General features: G+C 41.5%; 1 protein-coding gene across 4 annotated transcripts in view; it reads left to right on the top strand.

Moving 5' to 3' along the window:
• The first annotated feature begins 305 nt into the window (after positions 1 to 305).
• The window catches only part of nup153 (nucleoporin 153), a 64303-nt gene continuing 52072 nt past the window's right edge, over positions 306 to 12536 (top strand). For 3 of the 4 annotated variants that reach the window (XM_078536909.1, XM_078536911.1, XM_078536908.1), the window contains exons 1-3: positions 306 to 613; positions 7490 to 7694; positions 10894 to 11148. In XM_078536909.1, the coding sequence (XP_078393035.1) occupies positions 524 to 613; positions 7490 to 7694; positions 10894 to 11148 (550 nt within the window). In that variant the 5' untranslated portion in view covers positions 306 to 523. The remainder of the gene's footprint in view (positions 614 to 7489; positions 7695 to 10893; positions 11149 to 12536) is intronic. The other variant, XM_078536910.1, reaches the window with a different exon arrangement.

Raw genomic sequence — 12536 nt, 5'->3', positions numbered from 1 at the left:
TCTCCCCCCCCCCATATCTCTCCACCCCCCCATATCTCTCCACCCCCCATATCTCTCCCCCCCCCATCCCCACCTATCCCCCTCCATCCCCAATCCCCTCCCAGTTTTTTTTGGGGGGGGGGGGGGGGATGATGGAAAAGGGAACAGCCGTTGCATCCGCCGCTCTTCCTTCTGCTCCCTTGATGCTTTGCGGGCGTTTGTCAGGCGGAGCCAATGGCAGCGTCTGGCGGCGTGATGACGCGTGCTGGCACACGCTGGCTCTTGTGCGCACTTCGTGCGTTGAGGGCGGAAAAAACCCTCCCCTGGAGGGAAGGCGCTTGCGTGCGAGCGAGAGAGCGAGCGGGTGGCTGACGGCCGAGGGAAAGTGCGTTGTTGCGGGAGAAGGCGTAGAACCGCTTGTGACGTTAGAGCGTGGAACCCCCACCCTCTTCCCTCCTTCCACTTCCCCCCCCCCCCCCCCCCGGACACGGCTGCTAGGCGATAGAGAGCGGCGCGAGCGACTGGCAGGCAGACAGATTCAGACATGGCGGCGGCGACAGGAGGAGGAGCTGGTGGAGGTAAAATCCGAAATAAGAGACACCACATCATTAGCAAACCCTACGCGAAGAACCAGGTAATTGTTTTTAAAGATTTACAATCCGCCTCTGTCGGTTTATATAAAGCTGTCGCAGGAGGAGATGGAGCGATACCCGCTCTCGGCTGAGGCGGTGTGCGCGAGCCGCGGCCTAGGTGCTGGCTTTGAGCGAGTGATGAAGAGTCGCTATCAAGGCCGGGCCTAGCTCGGTGAAAAGAGGAAGATGCAATCGAACAAGCAGTAATTCCCACTGGAACATCCCCTGGGTTTTGTTTCATTGTGTTTACTTATTATAAATGCTGTTAGTCCGCTTCCCGTCGGCTTGTTACTCGCTTCCGGTGCCCCCCCCCCCCCCCAGTTGCATTCTGATGGCCGGAGGTAAGACCGGCTTTCTCCCTCCCTCTTTCTCTGTCTCTCGTTCTCTATTTCTTTTTTCATGATCCCGTGTTTGCAACCCCCCCGCGGGTCCTGAGCCTCTCGGCGCAGATCCTCGGTTCTCCACGGTTTTTCAGTCCTTTTAACCGTCATGGGGGGTTTTGGCGCGTAGCTGATCGACTTGTACCTTCATTAGGGATCTTCCATAACATTTCACATTACTGATTTTACACTCCTCTTGTTGAAGTTTGTGTCTTTCGGCACCGCGATTTTGGTCTGTACTCTCGTGTTGCTAGATTTTAACCTCTTTTCTCCACTACATTCGGGGGTGGGGGGTGCCAGTTGCGTCTTGACATGCGGACTTGGCGCACTGCCTGTATGTGGAGTAGCAGACTCGCCACAGATTTCTTTTTAAACTTACATTTTAACATGAGTCATCAGTGGGCCAATTGAATGTTTTACTTTCTGAATTTAGGCCATTATGTTGCTCGTTGAATCTGTACTTGGTAAAACTGGTTTTAAATTACTTACATTTAAATTGCGTGATTGTCACTTTTTACAGTATGGGTCTCTGCGCTCCAAAAACCTTGGTATTCAAAATGTATTACCTGTCTAATTTTTGAGCACCTCTAACGTTAATTTCCATCAAACTTTTGTACTTCAGTTAATTCTGAATAGAACATTAACATAGTTTCTCTACTGCTCTAGATCACTGTGAGCAATGGCCTTGCATTGCTTATCAAAATGGAAGAGAAAATAAGAGGCTCTAATATATGCTTATGTTAGCCGAAGGTAATTGTCCTTCAGCCCTTCTGAGGGATAAATTTTGGTTATAACACTGGGGATAACTCCTCTGTTTCTGTTTGAAATAGTGCCCTGGATCTTTTATGTCCACTTGAGGGCAGATGGGTTTAACATCCCATTTGAAAGACAGCACCTCAGACAGTGCAGCACACTCTCAGTTCTGTATTGGAGTGTCAGCCTTGATTTTTGTGCCCAAGTATTGGAGTGGAACTTGAACCCTGATCCTTGATTCAGGTGCGAGTGCCACTAACTGAGGTACAGGTGACGCAGCCACATTGATATTTTTGTTGTCTGGAAAGAATTTCAATGAAAGCAATGTATATGTCTGTCTGCAGTATATGTAATGGATCTGTAAGGTGTGCAACCATGTCTCGCCAACTTGTAAGGATTATGGTTGCTCTTGCTGCACATACTGTCAAGCCTCATTGTGTACTTTATCTTTTGTTATATGCCTTACCACCCCTATCTATTATTATTGCATCTTTCACTCCTTCCCTCATGTTTCCTCTATCCTTGTTCTTTGACTGACTCATTGACTGTTTGCACTGGTACACTGCAAATTCTTTGCGCAGGCACTATACTTTTAAAATTGTTCTTGCAGGTAACCATACAACAACCTGTGTTTGTTTGTTGCTTTTAACATTGTAAAAGATCCCAAAGTGCTTCACTGGAGTGTTAGCAGATAAAAATTTAACACTGCCACACAAGGAGATGATAGCACAGATAACTAAAAGTTTGGCCTAAGAGAGGGGTTTTAAGACTCACCTTTGAGGAGAGAGAGGCAGATAAGTTTAAGGAGGGAATTCAATTTGTGCCCTAGACCACTAAAGGTGTGACTGCCAATGGTAGGGTGAAGGAACTCAGGGATGCACAAAATTTAAGTCCTAAGTGAACAGGACTACCCTTGCTTTGTTGCACTCTTACCAACATGATCGTAACCAGGATATCTCCAGCAATGGTTTCTCTTCCCACTCCATTACGCCCATGGTTCATTGAAGATCTATCCATGGCTGTCTCCTTTTCCTTATCCACATGTTGCTTTCTAGTAACATCATCCACACAATCTCCAGCCACCTTATGGTTGTTTGCAGACAACACCCAGTCTTTGTTGACTATTTTACTGCTTTTGTGTTACCAGACTGCATGTCTTAGATGAGCCACAACTTCCTCCAGCTAAATGTTGGTAAGGCTGAAGCCATTGCCTTGGGACCCAGTTCAAACTTGATCCCTTGGCATCAATTCTGTCCACTGGCTAAGCCAGACTGGTTGCAGCCTTATCATCCTCTTTGAATCTGAACTGTGATTCTGACTCCATCTGCATCATAGAAGTCATCCACATTCACCTTTGTAGTATTGTTTGCCTCTATCAACATTTCTGCTGCTGCAATACAACTATGTCTTTGTCATCTCTATTTCAATATATCCAAGCCTGCTTCTTGTCCTCCACTTTGTAAATGTTGGCTCATCCAAAATTGCCTTTTGTATCCTACCTGTACTTTTCATCCCTCTTACTCATTGTTTCTGTCCTTGCTAACCTACATTGGCTCCTGATCTTTTTAAATTTTAAATTTTCATCTATAATTCCCTTTTATAGCCTTATTGTCTCTGAAACCTCACTCAGTCCCCAACTTCTCCCACTAAAGCTGTCCATTCCTCTGAACTGGCTTCCCTCTTGCCTTTGGTAGCTGTCATGCTCTGCCAGTCCCTACCTCAACATCTGCGCCCTCCGTGCTTGGCCAAAATTTTAGTCACTTCTTCCTAATATCTGCTTCTTTGGCTTAGGGTTCACTATTGCTTTATGAAGTGCCTTGTGTTTTTTTTTCTCTGTTTAAAAATGCAGCACAAGTGCAAGCTTTTTTTCTTGCATTGTAAATGACATTTTCATTGAGCAACATAGGTGGTGGGCTAAGAGCTAAACTTCACAAAATAGGTACAGGTAAGCTTCACCTTGGATCATCTCCCCTAAAAGACTTTCCAGTCTCATCATTACAACATGCAGCCTTATCTGTTGCAAACAGATCATTTCATGAACTTTCTTGAATCCATCCTAAATTGATTTTGAGCCTGTACCCCCTTATTTTGTTGTCATAATGTAACTTTACGTAATGTTCTGGGTTTGCTTTTGTATATTATTTAATATATACTTTAAGTTCACCCCACAATTATTTCTGTCAAAACTGAAAAGTCTGATTTTCTCAGGATGCTCCCCAAAAAAGCCCAGAATTTTTGAGAGCAAAGACTGGGAAAGGTATGGAACTCACAAGTTTGTGTTTGTAGAAGTTTATCCTAGTGATATTCCAATGTCTTTTAGAGGGAGATTGTGGACATCCATTTACACTGTTTCAGAGGAACTTTTTGGTTTTGTTTCAGTTATGAGAACATAGAATCTGTTTTGTATCTAAAATAAGGCTAAAATGGTGTTGGCAATGTAATTTGTTTCTTGACCTTTGATTTCAAAATATTGCATCCCATGAATTGTATTTTCATGTTTGCTATGGATCTTCAGCAAACATATTACAAAGACAAGTATACCAAAAATACCATTTTCCCTGAACATTTGAAGTTTGGTGTGGGGGCTTTCAGTATTTTGTTACAGATGATTCCTAGTATGTTCCTTTTATTTGTGATAAAACAAAGGCCTGTATAGGAACTGCTCCCACATTTCCTTGCCTTTTTTGCTCTTTCACCAGTTTTACCTCTTTATTTTTGACTACTAATATGTCCCTCAATCAAAAGGTTGAGCTAAATTTACCCCCTGTTCTCCCCCCTTCCCCTCCCACCTTTGCTTTTGAGTACCTTGTGAAATTACGAATGTAAACCTGTGCCGTGCCACTCTGGCTCAGTGTGTTAGTGTTCCAAATCTGCACTACTGGCCTCATTCAAAAATCCATCCATATGAAATCTGACATCTTATTTCAGATGTCTCATTACTAAATACAAAGACCAGTGTATACTGCATTCTATATCAATATTTCAAATGCAGTCAAACACTCAATATAGAAACTTGTATCGTTTGTATTCATTATGTCACTTGAAGTTATGATTAGCAATTTGAAGGTAAACACTTCAGCAAGACAGCAATGAGGCATGATGATTCATAGGGATTACTAGCATGGTGATGTAGCAAGGCAGCTTACCCCTCACCATTGTCTTGACGGCTATGATGATTTTTCCTTGGAGCGAAATTGTCTCCTAGATATATTTGTGCAATTCGACTAATTCTATCACATTATTATTAGGCTCTTGGTTCTTGTTCTGAGACTACCCATATTCGTAACTACTTGAAATGCTTGCTGAACTTTCTTTTCCACTATCTTGTGTTTTTATAGGGTTATGCTCCTGAACACAAGTTCTAAACTCCCATGGCCTACAGAGTGATGCCTGGGAGTTTTTGATGACAGCTATAAAAGAACAGCACAGCACTATTCATAATTACTGAAGGTTACAATGCTATTCTTCCAATGGGAGCAAATATAGTTAGAAGAATTGACTATGTCTTCAATAATACTTCGTCATTCACTGATTCACTGGGTTGTTCATGTCAAAGATAAATGTAGTACTCAAATGTTGAAGCTGTTTATAGTACATTTTGTTGAAATGCCACTTCAGATGGGCACTTTGGCATATTTATACTGCCCGTGTTGATATTGTCTCCAGCAGTTTTTAAACATTTTTTGTTTTTGGCAAAGCCAAGTTCCCAACTTTGCTAGGGCACCTAGCCATAGGGGATTTGTAGAAGATAACGAAAAATAATGGTGGGATTTGATGTTATGAAGTTCAGATACGATGTAATTTTTAAAATTGGAGAGGAGTGAATTATATCGATGCAAGCCGTGCTTAACTTCAGGATATGAATATAAAACTAAAGATTCTTGCGCATAACCTGGAATAAATTCCACCCCCCTGCCTCCAAACCCCTACACATATGGAATGGACTTCTAAATAAAAGATTAAAAGAGAACTAGGTGAGCATCCAAAACAAATTGAATTAAGGTCTGCAGATGTCATTGAATATACTTTGAAATATAGTTTCTGAATCTCTGGGGATCTCTGTGAAGTCATGTCAACAGTAGCAGTTAACCTGTTATTTTGGGAGTAGATTAATGATCTTCAATTTGCTTCATTTTTCTGTTTGTGAGATGGGGAACAGAAAGCAAGTTTGCAGAACATCTCAGGAGATTAATTAGGTTAGGTGAATTCTTGTGTAAAATGGGTTGCACTCGGTTGCATTCTTGAGTTAATCCTTCGTCTTCTATCTTTGTATATGGACCTTTTCAAAAAGTGTTTGATAAAGCACTGCATAACATACTTTAAGTAAAATTCAACCCCATGGGCTTCATGAAGGAGGGGGAATGTGAACACAATATTGGCTAAGAGATTGAATGCACAGAGTAGTGGTGAATGATTGTTTTCCAGCCTGGAAGGAAGTGTACAGTGCTATCCCCAGGGGTCGATATTGGGACCATTGCTCTGTCTAATATATATTAATAAATGGACTTAAGTATACAGGGTGTAATTTCAAAGTTTTCAGATGACAGGCAACTCAAATGCAGTAAACAGTAGGACCTAGACAGAAACAATTTTACACAGGGAAGTGTGAAGTAGTGCTTTTTGGTAGGAAGAATGAGGCGAAGCAATATAAATGAGATGGTACAATTTTAAAAGAAGTGCAAGAACAGAAAAACCTGGGGATGCATGTAGAAACATCTTTGCGTGACAAGTTGAAGAGGCTTTTTAAAACACAAAGCATATGGGATGCTTATCTTTACAAATGGACATGAAGTACAAAAGCAAGATATGGTAAATCTTTGTATATCACTGGTTAGCCTTTGGCTAGAGTATTGTGCCCAGTTATGAAAATTGCACTTTAGGAACTACATCATGGCCTGAGAGAGGGTGCAGAGAAGATTTGCTGGAATGGTACCAAAGATGTAGAACTTGAGCTATTTGGAAAGACTAGAGGAGGTGGGTTGTTTTCCTTTGAGCACAGGAGGTTAATAGAAGATTAATGGAAGTCTTCAAAATTGTGATGGGTTTTAATTGAGTAAATAAAGAGGAACTGATTCCAGTGGCAGAAGGATCAGTAACCAGAATACACAGATTTAACATAATTAACAAAAGAACCAGAAGCAAGATGAGAATATTTTTAAACAACGAGCTGTTACGGACTGGCATGCACTCCCTGAAAGGGCATTAGAAGCAAATTCAATAATAACTTTCAGTGGGGAATTGAATAAATACTTGAAAGAGAAAAAAATTTGTGCTATGAGGCAAGGGTGGGGAAACGCTGGTACAAGGGCAAGGGGCTGAATGGCCTCCTTTGTTGTATAATTCTATGATGTGCTCCTGTTATTCTCATAGCTGATAGAATTGCAGTAGAAATAACAAGGCAGCTACCTTTGAAGCTGCAGATGTTACTATTGTCAGCTCAAACTTATTGCAAATGTTAAATTCTGGAAAGCTATGATATGTTAAATATCTTAACTTGAGTGTACACACAAATTCATTACTCGTTTCATTCACCCTAACTTTCTCAGGTTAGTGCTTCCTCTCTATTCTGAGTTGTAAGACCAGTCATTGAATCAACAATCACTTTGCATAGGATTGTTGAAAAATGGTTCAAACTTGGGTCAGAGAGCCCTAGTAATTAATTCAGTGTGACTTCTAAACCAAGAAAGGGAAATTGATAGTCATTATTGTTAAATCTGATTTTTTTTAAAAACTCTTTGCCCGCAGGGAATCATTGGAAGAGTTACAAACACTGTCAAGAATATAGTTCCTGGATGGCTGCAGAAATACTTTGGCAAGGTTTCAAAGACAGAACCAGCTGAAACAAGGGGACCGGTAAACAATCATGAAAATGTTCCAGTTCTTGTCAATGAGACGCCGCCATTTGATAATGGAAGGCATCAACCAGCGCCAACAACCGGCAGTGCAGCAGGTAGTTGTACAATTATAAAGCTTATTATCTGCATTTAAATTGGTTAATGCTGATAAAGAAATGTTAATTCTGGATGTACTCAATGAATTAACATGATAGAATTAATAAAATGTTATGAATGTGGTTGTTTGATTTCTACTACTGATATATTGTAAAGGAACCAATTTGTTCAATTAGAATTATGAAGGATAGCTATTCTGTGAGGGTTACCCTTAAGTCCAGTTTCTTCGAGAGAGTTTGGATGAAGTAAGTGCATAGGTTTGCATCTTTGCTTGGTTGCAAACCTGGACAGACTCTCTTCCAAAAATCTAATGTTTCATAACTGCCAGCTTGAACCTTCATGTTGTAGTGAAGGGCCACAACTGTAGTTCATCAAACCTGAATTGTGTTTAAACAACAGCAAGTTGCAAGGCTAAGTATATTGGGGTTATGCCCTTCTGCCAGTAGAATGAACAACATGGCTCAGTGAAAAGGTGTTTGCTAGAGATTCCCTTGTCAAGGAAGTATTCCTTTGGGGAGCAAGGCAGGTGTCACTCGCAAAATACGAGGAATATCTTAATTTTTTCCTGCTATAGTGAGGGCCCATTTTGTTGCACGCAGTCAAGTTTTCCAACCATAGAGAAACTGATGCATTTTTCAGCAGAGAAAGCTATGCAAGTGTTTAAATCTTGCTCTTTGTGTCTGATTAATTTGAACATATAGTTTTGTTTAATTATGATTACATGCTTTCTCTACTGCTTGACAGTAAAGCATTGTTTCCAAGTAACAAGTTTGATGGTAGTGGTGCTTTCGTTTGAGATTTGTCAGTTACGCTGTTTGCTCTAACTTATTCTTAAATGTTGGAAATGGTCTCTGCTTCAATTGATAAGTCTGGCAGTGCATCCCGCAACTTGATAACATTTGAATACAAAAAAAAACCTCTCCTGTTCTCTGACCTAAATGTCTTAAATGTAATCTTGTCCCTATGTTCCTTTGTTCTAGACCACTTAATGTGTGAAGATGGTCTTTTTCTCTATCTTTATCAAATCGCCTCAATCTCCTCTGCTCTAATGAGAACACCACTTTTCCATGGTTTTGGATAGATTGGATTTTCCCATACTTGGCAAAATCCTAGTGAATCTGTGCTTTTTTTTTTGTTGTCTTAACATCCATCCTATGGTGGAAAGCCCAAAACTGTGCAAACTATTCCTATGCTCTTTGTGTAAGTTTTGTGTAGGTTCACCATTACATCTCATTTGTACTGTATACCCCCTGCTATAAAATCCTGTATTCCATCAGTCTTTTATGTATGGCCTTATCCATTGATGGTGCTACTTTTAATGTCTTGTGAATCTGAGCCCCCAAATTATTCTGTTTATCCACCTAATCCATCTTTTGCCTGTTCAAATTACTTCTATCAAAATATGCTTCCATTAAATTCCATCTTTTTTGCATTATACCATTTTATTTATAGCACCTTGCAACTTTCTTTTGGCCCTCTATTATATAAAATGACTCCCAGCAATGACAAGTTTGGCCGCCACCCTTGCAGCACTATAGCCAAATCGTTGATTTATACAGTGAACAGAAATAGTTTCGGAACAGAATCCTGTAGGATACTCCTGCCTAATTCCAACCACTCAGAAACTGCTCTTAACGTCCTCTCTTTCTTCTCTCCTAACCAGTTTTAATGCAATTTGCTACCCCCTCCTCCCACCAATTCTGCCTTTTAATCTTCCCCAATAGTTTCCTTTGTGTTATCTTGTCAAATATTTTCTCAAGTCCATGTGTTCCACTTAGATTAAAATTCCCTCATCCATCATTTTGGTCACCTCCTCAAAGAGCTCTTATCAGGTTTATCCAATGGTCTTTCCTTCTCAAATCCACATTTGGTTATTATAATTTTCTTCCCTAGTATTTATTTTAATATCAGTTAACTCACTTTTTAACTTGGGGTTTACTTCCTCCTGAATATGCTTCTCTTATGAGCAGTATTTAATAAATAGCCCCACCAATTTCTGCTTATCCCCTAGTAACTCTTATCCTTGTGTCTCATTTAAAAACACTTTATACTTGTGGCTACAAGAGCAGGTCAGAGGCTAGGAATCATGCGATGAGTAACTCGCCTCCTGCCTCCCCAAAACCTGTCCACCATTTACAAGGCTCGAGTCAGGAGTGCGATGGAATACTCCCCACTTGCCCCTGGATGAATACAGCTCCCACAACACTCAAGAAGCTCAACACCGTCCAGGAAAAGGCAGCCTGCTTGGTTGGCACCACATCCACAAACGTTCACTCCCTCCACCACCGACGCACAGTAGCAGCAGTGTGTACCATCTCCAAGATGCACTGCAGAAATTCATCAAGGCTCCTTCGACAGCACCTTCCAAACCCACGACCACAATCATCTAGAAGGACGAGGGCAGCAGATAGATGGGAACACCAGCACCTGGAAGCTCCCCTCCAAGTCACTCACCATCCTGACTTGGAAATACATTGCCATTCCTTCACTGTCCCTGGATCAAAATCCTGGAATTCCCTTCCTAACAGCACATGGACCTCAGCGACTCAAGAAGGCAGCGCATCACTGCCTTCTCAAGGGCAACTAGGGATAGGCAATAAATGCTGATCCAGCCAGCGAAGCCCACATCCTGCGAATGAATAAAAAAAAAACTGATGTATTTGTACAATACTTTTTAAATTTTGTTGATTCTCTTCATACTTCCTCTTGACCCCTTTCATAAATTCTTCCCATAGTTAATTGTGTTATGCATTATGCTATCTATAGACTATCTGCCATTTTCAATTTGTTTATTTCTCACCCCTGTTTGTCCTTAGCACTCTGAAAATGAAGTCGTCTCCCATGGCTTATATTTAGTCTGCAAATTTGCAATTTTAAAAAAATATTCTTTTGTTACTCCATGTGTCAATTTCTCTGCACCTAATCTCAGCTAGCTGCTTCTTTGTCTTGGTTTGCATCTACAGTATGCCTTCCTTCCCTCCCTCCCTCTTTTCTGTTCCTCCTAAAATCATTATAACCCGATATGTTTATTTTGCTCTGCTGCCCACTTTGCAGCCAAGATCAGTTAGTGTTATGATGGTAACTCATGATCTGTAAGAGGAAAAAAGAACAGAATCATGTTACAATTGTGTGCACGTTTATATGCTGGCAACATGAATCAAACACTTGCATCTTACATTTTGTTTCTCACTTTTACAGTAGGCACACCATCGAGCAAATCTGCTTTAAATTTCTCGGAAATGCTGCTCCTGCGACCAGCTCTCAGTCGAGCACACTTTAATTGTGCTGCACTAGATACTCCAGCACATGATTGCCAACCGTCCACATCCTCCTCTTTTCCTATTGGCAATTCAGGATTCTCACTGGTAAAGGAAATCAAAGATTCTGGCTCTCTACATGAAGATGATAACATCTCCACAACAAGTGGTTTCTCTTCCCGAGCTTCTGATAAGGGTAAATAATTCTTTTAAGATTTTTCATTGGCAATAATTTTATGGTTTAGTTGTAACGAGCGTTTGTGATTCCGCTTTCAAAAAGCTTAGTATAGTTAGGTTAAATTGAACAATTCATTTTTCCTGTTGTCTACATAACATAGCTGTTCACTAGCCTAAAATTTTACGCTTTAAGGTGGAGGGAGCCTGTAGCTTTTAGGTGCACATCATATTTAAAGATAAAGGATTAGGCCACATTTGGAATATTGCATGCGACTTTTTAAAAAATTCATTTTTATAGGATATGGGCATTGCTGTCTAGGCCCGCATTTATTGCCCATCTCTAATTCCCCTGGGGAAGGTGGTAGTGAACTGCCTTCTTGAACCGCTGCAGTGCATGTGGTGTAGGTACACCACAGTGCTGTTATGAAGGGAGTTCCACAATTTTGGTCCAGCGACGTAAAGAAACGGTGATATAGTTCCAAGTCAGGATGGTGAGTGGCTTGGAGGGGAACTTCCTATGTGTCTGCTGCCCTTGTCCTTCTAGATGTTAGTGGGTCATGGGTTTGGAAGGTTCTGTCTAAGAAGCCTTGGTGAGTTCCTGCAGTGTATCTTGTAAATGGTACACATTGCTGCCACTGTGCTCAGTAGTGGAGGGAGTGCATGTTTGTGGATGGGGTGCCATCCAAGCAGGTTGCTTTCTCCTGGATGGTGTCGAGCTTCTTCAGTGTTGTGGGAGCTTCGCTCATGCAGGCAAGTGGGGAGCATTCCATCACACTCCTGACTTGTGCCTTGTAGATGCCAGACAGGCTTTGGGGAGTAAGGGGTGAGTTACTCAGTACAGGATTCCTAGCCTCTGAACTGCTTTTGTAGCCACAGTATTTTTATGGCTAGTCCAGTTCAGTTTCTGGCCTTTGGTGACCCCCCAGGAAGTTGATGGTGGGGGATTCCCCAATGGTAATGCCATTGAATGTCAAGGGGCGATGGTTAGATTCTCTGTTGTTGGAGATGGTCATTTCTTGGCACTTGTGTGGCACAAATGTTAGTTGCCACTTGTCAGCCGAAGCCTGGATATTGTCCAGGTTTTGCTGCATTTGGAAATGGACTGCTTCAGTATCTGCTGAGTTGTTCATAGTGCTGAACAGTGTGCAATCATCAGCGAACATCCCCACTTCTGACCTTATGATGGAAGGAAGGTCATTGATGAAGCAGCTGAAGATGGTTGGACCTAGGACACTACTCTGAGGAATTCCTGCAATGATGTCTTAGAACGGAGGTGATTGACTTCCAACAGCCACAACCATCTTCCAATGTGCTAGGTTTGACTCCAACCAGCGGAGAGTCTTCCCCCGATACCCATTGACTCCAGTTTTCCTAGGGCTCCTTGATGCCACGCTCAGTCAAATGCTG

Source organism: Cetorhinus maximus, unplaced genomic scaffold (assembly GCF_964194155.1).
Source record: "Cetorhinus maximus unplaced genomic scaffold, sCetMax3.hap1.1 HAP1_SCAFFOLD_1654, whole genome shotgun sequence".
Lineage (NCBI taxonomy): Eukaryota > Metazoa > Chordata > Chondrichthyes > Lamniformes > Cetorhinidae > Cetorhinus > Cetorhinus maximus.
Note: the sequence above shows the minus strand (reverse complement) of the source record. Positions and strands in the feature narration are given on the sequence as shown.